The sequence below is a fragment of the Vombatus ursinus genome, unplaced genomic scaffold (assembly GCF_900497805.2).
Source record: "Vombatus ursinus unplaced genomic scaffold, bare-nosed wombat genome assembly UNPS02011334.1, whole genome shotgun sequence".
NCBI classification, from domain to species: domain Eukaryota; kingdom Metazoa; phylum Chordata; class Mammalia; order Diprotodontia; family Vombatidae; genus Vombatus; species Vombatus ursinus.
The window spans coordinates 5,033,238-5,054,901 of record NW_020951112.1 but is presented as its reverse complement, the minus strand read 5'-3'; the positions used below and the strand labels follow the sequence as shown (position 1 = coordinate 5,054,901).

Genomic DNA, 21,664 nt, shown 5'->3' with positions numbered 1-21,664 from the left:
TTTCCCATCTATAAAATGAGAAGGCTGGATTAGATGATCTCAAAACTGCCTTGCTACCTCTGAATCTTATGGATCTTTGACCTTTATTTTTATTCTTTCTTCTACAATTCCTCCAGAAGCTGCTCAGGATAGTTTGGTTTGATTTAGGAAATGTATTAAACGTGTTCAATGTTAGCTGTGATAGATATGCTCTGGAGAAGCTTGATGGCCATTTTCTCTTTCTGCCTTAACAGGAGACAGCCATCTAACACATGGCGCATCCATTTACTTGATTCATAAGCACTTATTCGGCGCCCGTTGTGTACGGAGCACTCTGCTAGGCACTGATGGAAACAATAACAGCTCATGTTAATCTGGCACTGAAAGTGCAGCCCTCTCCTACCAGGGTGGAGTAAGTATTGACATCCCAGTTTAAAAGAGGGGGGAAACTGAGGCACAGAGAGTGTAAGCAGTTTGCCTGAGACACACAGCTATTTCATGTCTGAGGCAGGATTCAAACTCGCATCTCTTCTGACTCCACCAATCTCAGGAAGAGGCCACCCCTCTTTTTACAGATGAAGAAACTGAGGCTTAGAGAGTTTACAGGACTTAACCAAGGTCACACAAGGAACAAGCAGCAGAGGATTTGAACTCAGGTTCTCCAGTTCTAGAGGAGGCCTAACTGGTCCTCTGGATACTACAAATGACATATGGTCCTTGTCCTTGAAGGAGGTGACAAGTACTGTAGCAATTAGTCACTGGTTCAGTCCTGAATTGACTCAGAAGCTTAGATTGTTACAGAGGGAGAAAACTTGGAGCCCATGCAGCCCATCATTTTATAGAAGAAGACCCTGAGGCCTAGAGTGACTTCTCCATTCACACAACTAGTAAGTGTAGAGGTGGGATTCGAACCCTGCACTCTTCCTATTGCCAGCTCTCTCAGTCCTTACTCAGGGTATGAGTACTGCAGCAACCGCATGGCAAATACTTTTTCTTTTCCTCTTAGGGCACTCCACCAGAGACTTACTTTATTTTTTTTAATTTAACATTTAATTTTTATTTTATTTATTTCTCAATTACATGTAAACAACAATTTTTAACATTCGTTTTTTTAAATTTCTGAGTTCCAAATTCTCTCTCTCCCTTGGTCCCTCCCCTCCCCCCTCCTTGAGAAGGCAAGCAGTTTGATATAGATTATACATGTGCAGTCATGCAAAACATTTTCATATTAGCCATGTTGCAAAAGAAACTGCAGACCAAAAACCCCAAAATAATTAAGTCAAAAAAGTATACTTCAATCTGCATTCAGACTCCATCAGTTCTTTCTTTGGAGATAGACAGCATTTTTCATTGTAAGTCCTTTGGAATTGTCCTGGATCATTGTATTGCTGAGAATAGCAAAGTCATTCACAGTCAATCATCATTGTACAATATTTCTGTTACTATATACAACATTCTCCTAGTTCTGCTCACTTCACTTTGTATCAGTTCATTTAAGTCCTGGTTTTTCTGAAATCATCCTGATCATCGTTTCTTATAGCACAATAGTATTCATCACAATTATATACTACAAGTTGTTCAGCCATTCCCGAATTGATGGGTATCCTCTCAATTTCCAGTGGCAAATATTTTTTTTACAATGAACAATTGAACTTCTTAATGTCCTTTCCCTTCCCAGGCCAAGAGTTCCTATAGGATGGTGTCACCCAGTAGCCCAGGACTGATTCTCTTCAAGTGAAAATCTTGTCCTCTCCACCTGAGCTCCAGAACGCACAGAATCCAGGCTTTCTGAAAGGTCAGGAGTCACTCACTCAGGTGAGACATGTTGCCTGGACGTGACCTGGGAAGGAGATGGATAATAAGGTTTTACACCTGGGTACCCAGTGGGGCCTCACGGAAAAAGGGAAGAGGAAAGCAGAAGGAGCTGTTTTATCAGGGAAGATAGATGGTAAGTTCAGTTGTTTAAGTTGGAATTTTCTTAAGAGGTTTAAATTTTTTTTAAAAGGTTATGTACCTGCTTTATAATGTTATTCTTTCCGCACCTTGGGGGCCTAAAGATTTAACCCTGATAGAAAGCCTTCATCAGTACCATGTAGCCTGGGGCAAAAACTTGTTTATTCTTTCAACAAGCATTTTTTAAGTGTCTTCTGTGTGCCAGGCAGTTACTAAATGGCAGTGACTAGACCTGTAATCTTGTTGGTGAAGGAGTCTCCCAGGGAAGAAATGTAGTTAGGGACTTATAACCTTTATAGGTGGTGCGGTGGACAGAGTACCCAGTCTGGAGTCAAGAAGACTCATCTACCTCAGTTCAAATCCAGACTCGGACATTTACTAGCTCTGTGACACTGGGCAAGTCACTTAGCCCGGTTTGCCTCAGTTTCCTCAATCTGTAAAATGAACTGAAGAAGGAAATGGCAAACCACTCCAGTAAGTTTGCCAAAAAAAACCCAAATGGGGTCACAAAGAGTCGGACACAATGGAACGAAAACCTTAGAGAGTTGTTTATAGCCCTGACTTGTCCAAGAACACACAACTAACACGTATCAGCGGTGAGACTTCCACCCAGGTTTTCTGGACTCTGAGATGGGCACTTTATTACAATACCTTGTAGATATAAAATCCCAAACAGCTCATGCCCTGAAGGAGCTTACCTTCTGCTGGGGGGATACAATGGGAACACAGATACTGGATGCAAAAAATAGGCAATGCAAAATGGGAGTGTTGGGCTTTCCTTACTGGGAGGATCCTGAGGGGCCTCACAGAGAAGGTGTCATTGGAGCTGAGCATTTAGGAAGCTGGAGATTCCAAGAGAAGAGGCTCCGGGTGCTTTGGGATAAGGAGTAGGGCAGCCCTGACTTGGCGTGCGGGAAGACTCTGAGTGCAGAGTCATAGAATCTAGAGCTGGAAGGGGCCTTAGAGAACATGGTGTGTTGCTGTTGTTGTGTAGTCATTTTTCAGTCATGTCTGACTCTTCGTGACCCCATTTGGGGCTTTCCTGGCAGAAATACTGGTATGGTTCACCATTTCCTTCTCTATCTCATCTTACAGAGGAGGAAACTGAGGCAAACAGGGTTAAGTGACTTGCTCAGGGTCACACAGGTAGTAAGTGTCAGAGACTGGATTTGAATCCAGGTCTTCCTGGCTGTAGGCCCAGTACTCTATCTGTTGCACCCTCCATCTGTCCTAAACTCAAGTGCGCCACATTCAGACCTTGGGCAGCATGTTTCACTTGATCCTCTAACCTAACTCCCTTAGTTTACAAGTGAAATGGAGACCCAGAAAGGACAATCTGGCTTTCCCAAAGTCTTTTAGGTGGTGCTAGCAGAGCCAGAATTAGAATCCAGTTTTCTTTACTCCAAACCTAGTGTTCTTCATCCTTCCCTATTCTGAGACTGGGCCACATATGGACTATATGACCTTGGAAGAGGTCTCAGGAAATATTTTTCATCTCATTTTACAGATGAGGAAACTGAGACACAGTAGGTCACAGAATCTTAGATCTGAAAGGGGCCCTTAGAGACCACATAGTTCAGTCCCCACCCTCTCTTTTTAAAGATGAGGAAACTGAAGCCCATGGAGGTTAGGTGATTTACCCAAGGTCACACAGGTAGTAAGCAGCAGTGAATTTGAACTCAGGTTCCTGTACTCCAGTACAGCACTGACTACCACACTACTATGAGACTTTTCTCTCCCCACAGATACAGTGACTGGGCTTTTGGCCCTTGAAATGCTGTGAGATCCTCGGCAGTGTTGATCATAGCTGAGAGATTATTTTTCAGACTCAAAATGCCATGACTTTCTCCTTTGGCTCTCAGCTTTTAGGACATTGGAATTGTTCTCTGCAGACAACTGAACACTGACTTTGGAAAAGGAGGGGAATTAGCCTGGCGCCCTGATCAGGAAATAGCTTCTGCTGCCTCTTCCTCGGGGCTGGCTGACTTTCCCCATTGATGAGCTGGCTGCAGACAGCTCAGCTAGCTACCTTCCAAGCAGGAGCTGCTGGTTGCCATGCTTGATTGAGGTGCTCATACATCCTGGGCACAATTAAATTATAAATCGGGCTCGGTATTGCTTTGGTGGAAATCTCTTTTGTTGCAAGAGGTGTTCAGCATATGCTGAGATAGGAGCAGTTCAGCATCTAGCTCTTTAAAAAACATTTATTGATATAGAACATTTCTTAAGCACCTACTCTGTGCTAGGCACTGTGCTAAGCACTTTATGATTATGATCTCATTTGATCATCACAACAACCTTGGGAGGTAGATGCTATTATTATCCCTGTTTTACAGATGAGGAAACTGAGGCAAACAGGAGTGGTGGGACTTGCCCAGGCTCATGCAGCTAGTTTAAGTGTCTGAGGCTGATTTTGTGCTTGGGCATTCTTGACTCTAGGCCCAGGACGCTATGCACTGTGGGTCACCTAATTGCCTGCATTATAATTATGCAGTTTTTTTTTATTATTATTATTGTTGCTGAAGCTCTTCTTTCTTTTAACATCACTGTGCACTGCAGTCATTTTGTAAATTGTTATCGTGGCAGATATCACATCTCCTAACAGATTTCTCAAATGACATTTGCCTGAAAGAATTTTAGCGACAGCCAGCACGTGGACTCCACTGTGTTTTATGAGCTCTGGCAGTCACACCATCCTTCGTCCGCCTCTGCCCTTCAGGAGGAGCAACCCTTTCTGTTGGTCCTTAATTCCCAGAGGTCAGCTGGTGAGTTGGCCTCAGTCCCGTGGAATCTCCCTTGGAACAAGACTGAGAAACTCAGTGGAATCCCGGGCTCCCGGGGGTAGCCGTCCAGCTGAGGTTGGCTCTTACCTGAGAGGAGAGCCAAGGCAGAGGGGAGAATCTGGGAAGGGAGCCCAGAAGGCCACTCATCCCGCAGTGGCTGGGGAACAGACAATCCATAGCATTTAGACCTGGAAAGGGATCTTAGAGGTCATTTAGTCCATGCCCTTCAATTTCCAGAGGAAAAACTGAAGCCGAGAACATTTAAATGATTTGCCTGTGGTCACATCAGTAGTAAGGAACAGAACCGGGATTTGAACCCAGATTCACAGTTTCTTTTGTTGGAAGCAAGAAACTGTTATAAGAACCTAAGTAGGAAGAGTATTGAATCTAGAGGCAGAAGGCCTGAGTTCAGATCCTGCTTCTGATATTTACAGTCTGTGTGACCTTGGATGAGTTATTTCATCTCCCTGGGCCTCAGTTGCTTGATTTGTAAAATGAGGGAATTGGACTAGATGAGATCTAAAGTCCCTTCCAATTCTAAATCTGTGATCTTACATGATCCAAAGGCATATATAGAAATACATCTTTGTTAAATTTCCTAATAACACAAACCTGGGAGGGTTATATTATAAACCATATATATATGTGTGTATATATATATATATATATATATATATAAACATATACATATATGAAATAGATTGGGAAAATGTGATATATTGCTAATAATATATTTATTATTTATACTATAAGAGGATTATATTATTACTACATTATAATTATAATAATATCACTAACATGCTAGTGATATTATATTAATAATAAATTGGATTTGAAAAAATATCTTGATAGGCAGGAAACAAGGCAACAAGTATTTATTAAGCGCTTACTATGTGCCAGGCTAGCATTTATTGTTAACTGTGTGTAAAAATCTGTGCAAATATGTTGGGAGGGAAGAATACATTTCAAATCGGTCTTGGTCTCTGCTCTAGTGGAACTTATTGAAAAAATTTACAAATGTGAATGCTGAACAGCCACTGGCAATAGTTGAAAACCCATGGTGAACTGGAGAGGTGTCTCAGGACTGAAGATGGGAGGATTTTTGAATTTTAAGTGACTGTTTTCTATTAGCCTAGGCTGGTGAACTTGCCTTGGCTTCTTGGGAAAATTCTAGACTAAGGGAGATACAAAGGATGTTTTGTGAGCACTTGCAACTAGGGTGGGAAAATCACTCAACCTGACAGGTGTTCACAACAAGGACAAGCCATACCAGAAAACCAGCTCATCCTTTTTTTGATAGGATTATTAGACTGACCTGTCAAGGGAATGCTTTAAACATGGTATCCCTGGATTTCAACAAGCCATTTGGCATACTTTTTTATGAAATGCTCATGGACAAGATGGCGAGATGTTGGCTGGGCCCTTTTAGCTTAATTGGCTGACCAAAGAGCAGTGATTTCTCAAAGAGTAATGATTAAGTGACTTATTAAGTGATTGGTGATATCAGTGTAAAGGGAAGTCTAGTACCCCAACACTCTGTCCTCGTCAACATTTTAAACAGTAACTTGGATGAAGTCATAGATGGCATGTTTATCAAGTTCACAGGTGAGAATGATAGTTATTGTGATAGGTGACAGAACTGGGTTCTAAAAAGAGCTCTGCAGGCTAGAATGTTGTTGTTCAGTCATTTTTCAGTCGTGTCTAACTCTTCATGACCCCATTTGGGATTTTCTTGGCAAAGATACCAGAGTGGTTCGCCATTTCCTTCTCCAGCTCATTTACAGATGAGGAAACTGAGGCAAACAGTGACGTGACTTGCCGAGGGTCACACAGCTAGTGAGTGTCTAAGACCAGGTTTGAACTCATGTCGTCCTGACTCCAAGCCCAGCACTCTATCCACTGTGTCACTTAGCTGCCCTTCATCCATGGCATTGCACGGCCATGATAACAGCTGACATTCATATAGTATTTTAAGGTTTGTAAAGCTTTTTACAAACCATGTCATTTTAATGGATCTGTATAACAATCCAGGGAGGTGGATAGTTATAGAGGAAACTGAGGCTGAGAGAGGTTAAGAGACTTATTCGGGGTCTCGCAGCTAAGTCTAAGGCAGGATTTGAGCTGAGGTCCTCCTGACTCCATGGCTAGCCCTCTGCCTACTATACCAGCTAGCTATGTGACGTAGGTTTGAATGGGAGCTTGGAATTGATGGCCTGTTAAATTTTCTTCCGGTTCTGGGATTCTGTCCTTGCCAAGCCGGAGGAACTGTGCGCGATCCTCCCTGTGCATCCACCATCATCATGCTCGTTCCTCACCTTGTACCTTTTTCCCATGGTGCCCTCCGCTGCTCCTCTCCATCTCTCCTAAAACCACTCATGCTTCAAGGTCCAGGTCAAACGCAGCATCCTCCATGAAGCTCTTTCCTGACCATTTGGGCCCACAGGTGATTTGTTTTCATCTTATCCTCCCCCCGCGCCCGCTTCACGGCACTACACATTTTAGCCTCTTAATAGCCTGCTTCATTTAGTACTCTAATCATTGCACAGATAGAAGTTTTGTCTGCTGCTCCTTTTAATTCATCTGCTGATGCCTCTGTCACTTTCCCCCCAGTGGCTAGAATCAAACTTCTTTTGGCCAGTTTCCCAATCCATGCTCTGTCCCCTTGCTCTTAGCAGGTGACCTCAGCTTCTACTTTGCTGAGACCAATGGACATAAATTCCTTTAGTTCTTCTGATTCTATCAGAGTCCTCGGTCATCCTCTCCTTCCCCTGTCAGTCTCAGAGTAAGAAGGGACCCTCTTTCTTACCAAGATTCATAGAACCAGACCTGGAAGGCACTTCAGAGGCCATCTGGTTCAACCCCCTCATTTAAAAAAATTTTTTTAAAATTCAATTTTTTTAAATTCCAATTTCTCTCCTTCCTCCCTCCACCACCCATTGAGGAGGCATGAAAAACACCACCCATTATAAATATGTATAGACATGCAAAACAAATACCTGCGTTAATCAAAAAAAAAAATAAATAAAAAGGAAAAAAAAGGAAGCATGTTTCAATCTGCACTCTGAGACCATCCACTCTTTATCTAGAGATGGATGTTATCAGGTTTCAACATGAGTCCTTTGGAAATTGTGGTTGGTCATTGTGTTGATCAGAGTTCCAAAGTCTTTCAGAGTTGGTTATCTTGACAGCACTGCTGTGATTGTATAAATTGTCCTCCTGGTTCTGCTCATTTCACTTTGCATCAGATCATACAAGTCTTCCCAGGATTTTCTGAAACCATTCTCTTTGTCATTTCTTACGGCATTGCATTTATATACCATAACTGTTTGGCCATTCCCTGACCAATGGGCATCCCCTCAGTTTCTAATTCTTTTCCACCACAAAAAGCTGCTAAAAATATTTTGATACATGTGGATCCTTTTCCTCTTAGATCTCTTTGGGTACAGACAGTATTGGTATTGCTGGGTCAAGGTGATGCCCAGTTTAATCGCTCTTGGGACATAGTTTCGAACTACTTTCTGGAATTCAAATGTTTCAGTTTCACAAATGGAGACCCAGAGGTCAAGGAATGTTAAATGACCTGTTCAAGGGCACATGGTGGGAAGGATCATAGGTGGGATTTGAACCCTGGTCTTTGACTCCAGGACTGATACTTTTTTTTTTGCTTCACCATTCTGCAAATTTCATTGCATCCCGCTGGTTGTCTCCATGACCTTACTCTATCAGTTAATATCTCATGCATTGTCCCCCTCTCCGTCCTTTCACTCTGCCATAAATATGCAGAGGTCCACCAAACCTTCCCTTTACCTCCCTACCTTCTCAAGTTACCATCCCATCTCTCCCCTTCCTTTCAATGTCATTCAGAGCTGCATTGGCACTTAACTTATTTTTAATACCACAAACTCTACATACCCCAACTGAGCTAATTACCTTCTCTGCCTAAACCTTCTGCTTGGAATGTTACTGTTTGTCTCTGTGTTGTTAAAACTCATCACTTCTACCATATTTGTAGCTTTGGGATTATCTTTTATTCATTCCCCTCCTAGCCAGTCAGTCAGTAAAGCCTGCCAATTTCACCTCTGTGACATCTTTTGCATCTGTCCCCTCTTTTCAATTTCCACTGTTACTATCCTAATACAGTCTTTTACTCTCAGTCTCCGAGGGCAGAAGTGGAGCAGGGTAGAGTTCCTGTACTAGGCAGTGGTAGGACCAGTCAATGAACGGCTGTGTTTCTGTTTGAGTAAGATAGGGAGGCCTGGTGTCACATTTTTTTAAATAATGGTTTTTCAATATAACTGGTTTCCTTATTACTCAGAGAATCCTGTCCATATGCTTCACCAGACTCCCAAAGGGGTTCATGATACAAAAAAGGTAAATCCTCTCTGCCTTAGAGTTTCCTGAGGATATTGGAAAGTTAAGTGACTAGCTTAGGGTTGCACAGCTAATATGTGTCAGAGGCAGGATTTGAACCCAGGCCTTTTTGACTCCATGGTTTGCTCTCCTTCTATTTGGCCATGATGCTTATTAAAATTCCCATCCCCAAATGCCATCCTTTGCCCGACATTCAGAAGTTTACACAATGGGCTGATTCATTGTCGTTTGTTTTTTTCCAATTCTTTGTGACCCCATTTGGGGTTTTCTTGGCAAAGATACTGGAGTGGTTTTGCCATTTCCTTCTCCAGTTCATTTTACTGATGAGAAAACTGAGGCAAATAGGATTGTGACTTTCTCAGGGTCACCCAGCTAGTAAGTATCTGAGGCCAGATTTGAACTTGGGAAGATGAATCTTCCTGACTCCAGGCCTGGGTGCTTGATGCTCTATGGCACCCCCTAGCTCCCCAGTAGGCTGATACCTTGGTTTTACAGCATTATCTCAAGACTGCGGTTCATAGTGGGTGGAAAAAGAAATGGGTGTTTATACTTCTGGGCTACACAGTTAGGAAGAACACTGATAACCCGAAGAGTGTTCAGAGGAGGGCATCCTGGACATGGAAGGACCTGGAGAAGAGGTGACTCATGGGGGCAGCATAGCTATATTCAGATATCTGAATGGTTGTCATCTGGAGGAGGGAGTGGACCTTTTCTCTTTGGTCCCCGAGGGTACAACCAGGAGCCAGGGGAAGAAGCTGCACACACCAGTATTTGACTTTGGTGCCAGGAACAACTTTAGAACATAAGAGATATCCCAGAGTGCAATGGGCTGCCCGGGGAGATGTGGCTTTCTCTTCATAGGAGGGCTTCAGTCAGAGGCTGAATGGGCGCAATTTGAATTAGATGGCTGCCAAAGTTCATTCCAGCTAGAGTTCTGGGATATTATGCCTTCAAAGCACTCTACACTCAGATTGAGTTGGTATATTTTTGGTTCCTCAAACATAGCCTGAACTCTCTTGCTTCTGTGCCCTTGCTAACACTGTTCCTTATATCTGGAGTGAATGAATGAATGAATGAACAAATGAACGATGAAATATTTATTAAGTAGTAACTCTATGCCAGGCACAGTACAGGAGATACAACTACAAGCAAACAAGACAGTCTTTGCACAGACAACACAAGGGAATTGAAAGAGTGGTGGGTGAATGACGTACCCACAGGGTGGTTGGTATTGGAAATGGCCAGTGAGTGACTTAGAAGTCTCATTCTGGGAAAGATGGGGTTCAAGGTCACCTCTCAGCCTAACGTGGTTCCTGGGGCATGATCCAAGCATCTGATGGGAGGGGAATGAGGAGAACCAGGACAATGGCTGCAGTGTTGGCAAATTGTTTTGGAAATGGCTGGAAGGTGACAATGAAGCCTTGTTCCTGGTTCCCTCCCCTGCCTTCTTCCCAGTTCCTTCCCTTTCTTTAATAAGGTCCAACTCAAATGTTATCTCCTATAGGAATCTTCTCCAGCTTCCTGCTTGGCAATGATCTCCATCAGATCTCACCTAACACCTTTTCTATTGTCTAATGCTCTTAACTGTTAATAATGTCTATTACAGTTGTTTGCATTTGTGCCTTATCTCCCTACGAGACTGTAAGCTCCAGAAGGTGTTTTATCTGGGCTCAGTAACTCCTCCAGCATCTAGCTCAGCAGGAGCTCCCTACATAGGTCAACAGAAACCAAAAAAAGGCCCAAATTTACGTCTCCATCTTTTGTGACTCTGCAGAGTCTGCCAGTTGCTTCCAATTCTTCCCCCTGGGACCAAGCACAACAAATCAAATCCCCTTTTCACATGAGATGGACTAGACTTCGTTTTACTAGTACAGCCAGATGCTGATCAGTGCCAATAATGAAGTGGTAGCATTATTCAGATTCACCCTGAATGTTTCCATTGGGCTGCAACCAAAGACCATGTTTTACATAGTTGTATCTTCAAGTGGTATGAATACAGTCATTTCACGGGGTTTATTATTCACACTAATCACAACCTGGCTGTAGAGACAACCTCTCCTAATGGAGGTCCACACTTTCTCAGCAACTTAACAGTTGCCTAGGCAGCTTGGTGGCACCATAGCGGATAGAGTGCTGGGCCAGGAGTCGGGAAGGCTCATCTTCCTGAGTTCAAATCAAGTCTTGGACATTTAGTAGCTATGTAACTTTGGGCAAGTCACTTCACCTTGTTTGCCTCAGTTTCCTCATCTGTAAAATGGCAAACCACTCTAGTATCTTTGCCAAGAAAACCCCAAATGGGGTCACGAAGAGTTAGGCATGACTGAACAACAAAATATCCTTAAATGGAGCCTAAAGTTGCCTTTCTAGAGTTCCTGATTCAGCTTTCTTGTGGCCAACAAACAAAGCTAATCTCTCTTCCCCGTACTTGAAGACATCTACCATTGTTCTAATCTCTCTTTCCTCTGTATTCCATATGATCAATGCTATTTCTAAAATTTGGATCTGAAAACAACCTTCAAACGTGGTCTGACCATGGTAAATATGGTTCTAGGATAATGGGATCTTAGTTACAGAATCAGAAGGGACCTCTAGTAATTTTACAGATGAGGAAACTGAGACCCAGGGAGGTTAAGTGACTTTAATAGGATCACACATGTGGAACTGGAAGGGATGTTAGAAGCCATCTCTTTGGAACCCCTACTTTGGAGGATCTTTAGTCCACATCTTCTCCAGTCTGTCCTTTACACGACTATCTGGATAATTGTCCAAAAGCCCTTCTCTGACCACATTCCTCCTATACTCGGAACCTTCAGCACCTCTCCAGGAGCTGTGGACTAGCCACACATCGGTTGTTGTAAGCCGGATGTCCAGGGCTCTCCACAAGGTGACTCCAAGCTGCCCTTTCCAGTCTCATTTCATGCCAGTCTCCTTCAGTCACTGGATGTGCAAGCCACACTAGACCACCCCCAGTTCTCCTGGCCTGCCGTCTCCCTTCTCTGTGGCTTTGCTCACATCTGGAATGAACCCCAACTCCACCCCTTTTAGTCCCTCCTTTCCTATAAGGCCCAGCTCAGTTGTCATCTCTTTCATTAAGACTTCCAGGACTTTCCCAGTTGAAAACAGTCTTTTCCTCTTCGCGTTTCTCAGACAACTTTGCCTGGACTTCTCTTTTGTATTTGTTACATGCTCACTCATGTACATATTCCCTCCCACCCCCACATTATATTATTGGATTGAGAGACAGCAGGGTGTGATGGACAGGACCGTGAAAAATGGTGAGGGGGTGGGGGTAGACTGGCATGCTTATTAGTGAGCTCCAAATCTGTGATCCAGAATTGTAGGGAAGATACTGATTTTCATTGGTGGAGGGAGTATACGTGCAGAGTTCCTCATAGGTCTAATTTCTCCAAAAATGTTAGGTTGTAAACTCCTTAAAAGTAGGGTTTGGTGACAGATACTTTTGTATCCATAGGTGCCTTGGTTATATTGAGTGATGCTTAAAATTTTGCACAAAATCCCCTACCTGGTATTTAAAACCCTCCACAGTCTGGCTCCTACCTACCTTTCCTATTTTATTTCATATTAATCCCCTCCACTCTCTGTCCCAGTTAATCTGCCCTGCCAACTGCTCCCCACATATGCTTTTCTATCTCCTGTCTTTGGCCCCTTGAACTGGGATCAGCCCTCCTTCAGTTAAAGTTGGAATATTCTCTCTCCTCACTTTCATCCCTTAAAACTTCAATATTTCTTCCAAGGACAATTCAGGTGTTGCCTTATACATTACACCTTTCAATATCCTCCCACCCCATGGGATAGTTTTGTCTCCCTAATGAAATACTTAGTATAATCTTGATTTATATATACATGATTATATATAATAATATATAAAAACTTTGATTTTACATACATTATTATATAATAATATATAAAACTTCAATTTTATATGCATTATTATATAATATATAAATCAAGGTTATACAAAGAAGTTTTAAAAGTGTATGTGTGTATATATAATATATAATATGTATATATGTGTGTGTATATGTATATATAAAAATATATGTGTATATATATTTACCTATTTGCATGTTATATCCCTCCATAGAAGGTAAGCTTCCTGAGGGCAGGGACCAGTTCATGTTTCTCTTTGTGTCTCTGGTGCCTTGTCCGCAGCAAACCTTTAGTGTTTATTAACATCTGTGATGGCAGAGACTGAGTCATTGACTTCTAGCCTGCACTGTTCATAGCACAGTGCTGGGCAGGTTGCTAGGCTCACTAAACACTCATTGAATCAATGACAATGTGAATCCCTAGTTTCCTTCAAGTTTCAAGTCAAGTGTTTTACACTCATAAGTGGCTCCTAATTCCACCAGCCACTCATGCTCCCTCCATTACTTTGTATCTCATTTATATACAGTTAGTATGCCTATATATTAACCTGTTACCTCCTGTGTAGAATGTAAGCTTCTTCATGCAGCAAGTTGGCCCAGTGGATAGAGTCTGCTGGGCCTAGAATTGGAAAAGACCTGAATTTGAATCCTGCCTCAGATCCTTCCTAGTTGTGTGACCCTGGGCAAGTCCTTTAACCTCTGTCTGCTTCAGTTAATTTCCTCATCTGTAAAATGGCATATAATAGCATTTCTCTCCCAGGGTTGTTGTGAGGATCAAATGAGATGATATTTGTAAAGTGTTTAGCACTTTATAAGGCACTAATCCCTGGTACATAAGAGCATCTTAATTAAATGTTTTCTTCCTTACTTGAATGTGGGAACTGTTTCGTCTTTGTTTTTGTATCGCTATATAGGGGGTGCTTAATAAATGCTAATTGATTGACTAAGGACTTTCACCTAAGATTAAAAAAAGATTATTGGGGAATAATGCTTATTAGTGAGTAATAAATAGGGAAAATATTTTGATTTGGGAGGGGTTTTTTTTGGTTATAGGTAAAACTTAGGGCAACTAGGTGGAACAGTGGATAGAATGTTGGCCTTGGATTCAGGAAGACCTAACGTTCAGGTCCTACTTCCATCACTAGATGTATGACCTTGGACAAGTCACTTGATCTTTGTCTGCCTCCATTTCCTTATCCATAAAACAAGAGGGTTGGACACCATGGCCTCTAAATCTACGAGCCTGTGAAACATCACATCCACTTGATTTTTTTTTTTTAGCATCGTTTTTATTTATCTTCTCTCAAACTTCCTGCAACCTAAGACTCCAAGTAAACAAAGACTTTGGTTCCAGAAATCCAGGCCTGGATCAAAGACAGTATAATACCCTAAGCATGGATCACAGGTGGCATTAGCTGAGCTGTCCATATGCTGGCCTGAAAACAAGTGGCATTCTTTAATGAAGATGGAATGTTCATTCATTTTAGGCAGTGATCTAAGAACAGCTCGATATATCATGCACAAGGCTTAATTTAGCCATCAAAACAAATTCTGACTCATGGGTCCAGGGCCCCAAAGAAATCGGAGAGTGAAGCAAATGAGAACCAGCCTTCAGGCTTCTAAGGACACTCAATATGTTCACTTACACTTTCTCCAGTCTATGCTATTGGCACGGAACCGTTTCAGATACAGGATTCAGCATTTCAGTAGGAGGCATGGGAGGGGAAGCCTGGAACAAAAGGCCAAGTCATAGCCCTACAGCTGGAAGGGGCCTTAGACATTGAGACCGACCCCCTCCTTTTACAAACGAGGCAACTGAGGCACAGATGAAATGACTTGCCCAAAGTCATCCAGGTGACAAGTGAATAGGGTAATGGGACCATAGATTTACAAGTGGAAAGGACTGCGAGGTCATCAGTCCATGATGAAACTGAGAACTAGAAAGGTAAAGAAGTTTGCCCAAGGTCACACAGGTAGGAAGCATCAGAGGAAGGAGGAGAATTAGTAGCTGAGTGAGGGGTGTGTGTGTGTGTGTGTGTGCGCGCGCGCGCATGTGTAAGTGAATGAGGTTTTCAAGTGTCAGTGTGTGTGTGTGTGCGCGCATGTGTAAGTGAATGAGGTTTTTCAAGTGTCAGTATTGGTGTGTGTGTGCTCGAGTGTTTGTGTGTGTGTGCGCACGCGCGTGTGTAAGTGAATGAGGTTTTCAAGTGTCAGTGTGTGTGTGTGTGTGTGTCTAGAGAGTACTCGGTGAATCACCCCCAAATGCTAAAATTGGTAATGACTAATTTTAAAGAGGGAATAGCCTATATGCAGGTCAAATTAAAAAAAAATAGTCACTTTGAAGATGCTTAAAAATATCCATTTCAAACTGATGTCACTACTTGGTGATAATTGCTATTTAGATAATACAATGACACAAAGAGCAAACTGTTCCTGCCTTTAAAGGGATCACATTTGAACTCACTTTTGCATTTTTAAGTCAACAAGCATTTATTAAGTGCCTACTGTGCTAAGTGTTGGAATCCCATTATGGTACCTGGTACATGATAGATGCTTAATAAATGCTTAGTGATTGACTGAAAGATACTTTTATGTGTGCATGTGTTCTGGGATGGGATGTCACCTTACTGAAGGTAGGGACTTTCTTATTTTTCTTAGCATCCCCAGCATTTAGCACATAGTAGGTACTTAATAAATGTTCGTTGATTGATTGAAAGATGATTTTGTGTGTACATGTCTTCTGGGATAGGATGTCACCTTACTGAAGGTAGGGACTGCTTTATTTTTGTCTTGGAATCTTCAGCATTTAGCACATAGTAGGTGCTGAATAAATGTTTGTTGATGGAGTGTATTCTGCCAGTCGGCATTAGAATGGGTGAAAATTATGTTAGAGATAGTGCTGGTTAATTTTCCATTTTTGTTCAGAGATAGCCTTAACTAGCAATTTTTATTTGTGGGTAAAGCAGCCTGAAATGTACCCTTGATTCAGTTGCTGGGAAGGTGGTGATAAAAGACTCCCTCAAACTATGAGGTGACTTGGGGAGAAGCTGGCAGTATTGAGAAGCTTTCCTGGGATGTTTGGTGTCTAGTAGCTTCCCATTCTAGCTAGTCGCTCTTGCTAACTAGGTGCTGACCAGAGCTCTTCCTATTGTGCTGAAAGATCCCAATTCCCCTTTCAGTGTCCCAGAGCAAAGCCCTAGTTCCACACAGTCCAAGAAAGAACACTGATGTGGTACTGTGTGGCCTCTACTTGTGATTTGTTCATTGATGTTGAAGGTTTTGGTGACCATTTACTTGGCTCTGCTGTCTCCTTCTTAAAAATAATCACAAGACCATAGATTTAGATCTGGAAGTGACCTTCAGTCCAAGCCCCCTCGCTTCCCTAGAATCAGAAGACTGGTTCAGATCCCACCTCTGACACTTATCACCTACGTGTCCGTAGGTAAGTCAACCTTCCTGGGCTTCAGGTTTCCTAATCTGTAAAATGAGAGGGTTGGACTTGATGACTCTACATTCCCTGACCATCTGTGTGATCCTAAGCAGGTCCCTTCACTTTCTTGGGCCTCACTTTCCCTATCTGTGAAATGGGGAGGGGCCTAGATGGTGCTGGAGGTCCCTTTCAGCTATACATTCAGCAGGGGTCTTTCCTTCTGTAGGTCCCAGAGCATCAAATGTAAATCTCTGATCTTGACACTGACTTGAGGAAGGTACGTTATACTCTCGGAGCTTTTCCCGGTTGTGTTCTCCAGCCCACCTGCCTTAAAGGGGGTGGTTCAGTTTAATTAAGAGCATTGATTCCAGGAGAAAAAGAGTTGGAGTGGAGAGTGAGCCTTGGAAGGCAAGCTGCCTTCCCCCCAGGGTCAGGGTCATTTCGTGTCTTTCCCTCAAAAACACAGGGCTGCTTTAGAGAAGTGGTGACCTGAATAGTCAGGAAGACTTGAGTTCAATGCCTGCCTCAGGTTCTTATCAGCTCTGTGACCTTTGGCAAGTCACTTAACTGTACCTCAGTTTCCCCATCTGAAAAATGAGAGGGTTGGAGTCCCTGGCTGCTAAGTTCCCTTCAAGCTCTACGATTGATCTTAAAGCTTTCTGATCTGTCCTGTTCAAAATAAAATGGTGAGTTTTAGAAGTGTAAATGGGATTTTTTCGTGCCAAACGTGCCTACCTGTGCCATAGAGTCACCCAGTGTGGTCTCCATCAACCCACTTGGCAGAGAATGGCCTTTGGAAAGTCACCTCTTAGGGGGTAGAGGGGCATTACACAGAGCCAACTCAGGCTACTGGTTCTTATTCAGGGGCCAGAGAGAGGCTTGTCAGAGTTCCTTTCTCAGCCCCAGTAGAAAGAGCAAAGAGAAAGAGTCCGAGAAAACTTGGAACAACCTTCAGCTGTGGGTTTTTCACAGAGTGGGCCTTGATTTTTGCCGCTCCCCAAATCTGGGAGGTGGGAGGCACAGAACGATGCCAAGCATCAGTGACTGTACAACTTCCATTTTATTATTATGTGTGCTTTTATAGGATATAAATAATGACAAAATTACAAAATTTATAACTGGAAGCCCAAGCATATTTACACATGATTCTGTTGCAATGAGGCTATTATTTGCTTAGCTCCTATACAATTTCCTTTGGGTACCATATTTTTTTTAGTGTTATTTTTACTGTCAAGTGACTACATACATATCGACAGTGAATAGGCGAGATATGTACAAGGAACTCTTCTGTTCAAGTAATTTAATAATGGTATTAAAAGTTGATATCACTCTGAGCTATAATCAGATTTAACTAAATCATACTCATTGACCAGTTCAAAATGAAGTTCAGTTATTCATCTTTGGCATTCACCAAGCGATGAACATAACTGAGAAGCTCAGTTAGATTTAAAATAATGTTAATTAATTAAAAAAACATTAAGACAACCACACAATTTATCAATATCGCTATAATGAACTTCAAAGTGATTCACAATTTGACTGGTTAGAACAATATACAGTAAAATGCCAGTTTTGTCTATAATGATATTGTACTGTATTTTTTTTTAATAATTCAGTTCTACATAAATATACATTATGGTATCATACAAATACTCCACAGAGACATTAAAAAAATTAAAATACCTTAAAGAAATGTAAGTAAATTTTATTTCATCAAATAGTAAGCAAATGGTCAATTCTTTTTTTTGTGGTTCATTTCAAGAAAAGAGTTTTATTACTTTGGAATTTCTTCTTTTTAGTTTTTTTGCATGTGTTTCATTTTGTTGCTTTTTTTTTTTTTAGAAAAAAGATTTTTGCAATAGAATTTTATCAACACTTTTCTCAAACACGGTTTCCACCACAGAAATCTCGATAGCAAGGTCCCTAGGTCCCAAATGTGTTTTTTTTAATACACGCCATAAAGATTTTAAAAAACATTTGCAGGGTTCACGGCTATCGGCAACATCCTCCATCTCAATGCTAGCTCTTCGTAGTGCAATGACTTGCCTGCTTTTGATTTCTCTGCCTACACAGAGCAATTTATGCCCCAGTGGCCATGGCTGCTCCAGTTTTTTTTTTTTTTTAAAGTGGGAGCTGCAGAGATTTCATTATGCAAAATAAAGCAGAAATATCCTGTAACATATAACCTCTGTTCCTTATTTTTGCATCGATGAGACATTCTTTTAATAAAAATATTTAATACAAGAGACACATCTTTGCATAAATTCCTCTTTTTTTTTTTTAAGCCATTCTTAAATTTTAACTCTGTCATAGGACTAAAGGCTATCTTTATAGGCTATCATGACACAGTTGATGACGTAGAAAACCCACAAGTATAGAAATTAGGAAATGGAATTTCTTGGTAATTATTGGGAATTTTTTTTGTCTGCCTACAATAAGTGATAGGTAGCAATTCAGTGTGTTTACAAATACTATGTGGCACAAGGTCTTTTCTGATGTTACTTTAAAACTACCAACGATGAAAAAGAAGCCCACGCTTTTGTATTCTTCGGCAGCATTAGAGACCCTTTTTAAAATGATGAGAAGAAGAATAAAAAGTACAATCTCCAAATAACCAACCAAAGATAGCAGGGTGGCAAGAGTCACTAGAAATGCCTTGTGTGTGGGGGGGATTGGGGAGGCCTGGCATAGTAGGATGGGAAATGGGGGGGGCTCTCAACTCCCTCCTCATACGGATTGCAATGGGAAAGTCTTGGATGCATTCTTCGGTCATTGGTTCAGGAAGAACATTGCCAGAAATAGCTGGTGCGCAGGGCCTTTTGTGAGTGACAAGGCCACGCGGGCAGCGCAGGCTTCCCCGTTGGCGGGGTGGAAAGGTCGCCACAAAGGAAGGCTGGGCTGTGACTGCTTGGAGTGCAAGGCACAACAAGGACGTGAGGGCGGTTTAGTATCAGAAAATTGTAGTTTCATACTTGGTATTTATTCCCCTTTTGGCTTCCTGTCCCGGTTCTACAATCCAGGGTAGGTTGGCGAGAGTCTTTTGTTCCGAAGGGTCTATCTGCTTTAAAACAAAGACAGATGGGCATTTTTACTTTAGGTATCCTCAAAGGGTTTCAGCTCACCATAAACAAAGTACTTTCCACCAGAATACCTTGCTAGGTAAATAATGCGAACATTATTATTATCCCCATTTGATAGATGTGGACCCTGAGGCTCGGAAAAGGATCATAGATTCAGAGCTGGAAGGGAGGCTTAGATGTTATGAATTCCAATCTCCTCTTTTTACAAATTAAAAACTGAAGCCTAGGGCCTGGAGTCAGGAAGACTCAACTTCCTTCGTTCAAGTCTGGCCTCTTACACTTACTAGCTATGTGACCCTGAACAAGTCACTTAATCCTGTTTGCCTCAGTTTCCTCATCTGTAAAATGAGCTGGAGAAGGAAGTGGCAAACCGCTGCAGTGTCTTTGCCAAGAAAAAATGACCCCAAATGGGGTCATGGAGAATCAGATGCAGCTGAAAAAAAAGTAACAAAAGAGAGATAAAGCAACTTGGCCCAGATCACACAGCTAGCTTGTAAGGGGCAGATTGAGATTCCAACCCTAGTCATAGGATGATAGGGTCATACATTAGAGCTGGAAGAGGCCTCAGAGGCCATTTAATCCAAACCTTCTCATTTTATACATGAGGAAGTCGAGCCTCGGGGAGGTCCTGCCTTGCCCACAGTCACAAAAAGAGTTAAGTATCAGCAGTGAGATTTGAAGCCCTCGAAACTCAGCGTGAATATATCACTATGCCCAATGCAAAGGGCGCTGGACTAGATGCCGACCTAGGATTTGAACCCAGCTCTCGCAGGTTCTAATCTCAAGGCCCTTTCCCTTATGCCCCTCTATGCAGATCAAGATTCAATCTATATCTGAGAGTTCTCCTGGGAGATATGCTGGAAAAAAAAAGTCATTGCGCACCAATTCTATTCCAAATCGAGATTTCAGTGAAATGATTACGTAAAGAGAAAAATCAAATGCTACCAAAGATAATATCAAATCGGTGACATTTCCTGTTTGTTGGGGTAAAAGAGTGGGATCCCTGGGGTACAGCGTAGCGGGTAAGGCAGCCAGCTGGGTGACTCCTCAAAACACTGTATCATCTTTTGGCTGTCTCCTGGCCTGTTGCATTCTTCCATTTAGAGGGGTGGGGGTGGGAGGAGCAGAAGGTGAGCTACCATGAAAGGGACATTGGATTTGGACCTGGCTTAGAATCCTGGTGTTGCCACTTTACTACCTGCAAATGTTAAATGAAAATGCCACTAACATGCTTCAGGAAAGTTTCCTTCACCTCTTTGGGCCTCGGTTTACTCAACCGTGAAACAAGAGGTTTAGATCAGAGGGTTTCTAAGGTCCTTCCCAGTGCTAAAACTCTGAACTTGGTAGATTGGACTGTGCCTCAGTTTCCCCAATCTGTCGAATGAGGGGGTTGGAGTAGCTGACCTTGAAGGTCTCTTCTGATCACCAATCCATGATTTTATTTTTTGGTTGCTCTGATGACCTCCAAAGCAAGTCTCGCTCATGAATGAGGGTGAGTTTTTCACCAAGGTCATTCCTTGTTCGCTTTGTATTTGCTGCTCTTGTGAGGTTTCGATCACTGCTTCAGGGCTGTGGGATTTGTGTCCATCTGGCCACCTTCAGAATACATTTTGAGCTATGTACCTACAAAGCTGCACTGAAGATTATATATATATATATATTCAGGAGCAACTAAATTCTTCTCAACAAGAAGGAAATGGAGCCAAGGGAAATTAATGTGAACAATGACACCAGTTGTGCGTGTGTACAGCAGATAGGACCTCGAGGCTTTGAATGCACACCAATTTCCGTCCTCCATTTTCACAGTCCCCAGTGGAGGCCCTTCAATGAATATTCTATCAGCCCTTATGCCACCCAATCTTTTATGTTCCTCAGAAAGATGTCTTGAGGGACCCGATTAGTGTTGGATGTAGGTACTCGGTATGAATAATTTTATCAAGCCAGCAGAGAAGATGGGCAGAGAAGTGTAAGGGGGAAACCAAGGAACACACAGAAAACTTGCTAATCACCTATCAATCCATCTCCAAGGCCTCAGAAAGGCTGCTGAACCATGTTGGCTTGGCAGTAATCTTTAATTATCACCGACCCCAAACTAGGGAAAACTTTTCCCTGAGGCTTGGAAAAGATGGGGGTGTGTGTGTGTGTGTGTGTGTGTGTGTGTGTGTGTGTGTGTGTGTG

General features: G+C 42.3%; 1 protein-coding gene across 13 annotated transcripts in view; it reads right to left on the bottom strand.

Annotated features, from left to right (window-relative positions):
• Nucleotides 1–19,349: 19,349 nt before the first annotated feature.
• ANKS1B (ankyrin repeat and sterile alpha motif domain containing 1B) overlaps nucleotides 19,350–21,664 on the bottom strand; it is a 1,327,097-nt gene continuing 1,324,782 nt past the window's right edge. For 8 of the 13 annotated variants that reach the window (XM_027855805.1, XM_027855807.1, XM_027855808.1 and 5 more), the window contains one exon: nucleotides 19,350–19,467. In XM_027855805.1, the coding sequence (XP_027711606.1) occupies nucleotides 19,357–19,467 (111 nt within the window). In that variant the 3' untranslated portion in view covers nucleotides 19,350–19,356. The remainder of the gene's footprint in view (nucleotides 19,468–21,664) is intronic. The other 5 variants (XM_027855806.1, XM_027855809.1, XM_027855811.1 and 2 more) reach the window with 1 other exon arrangement.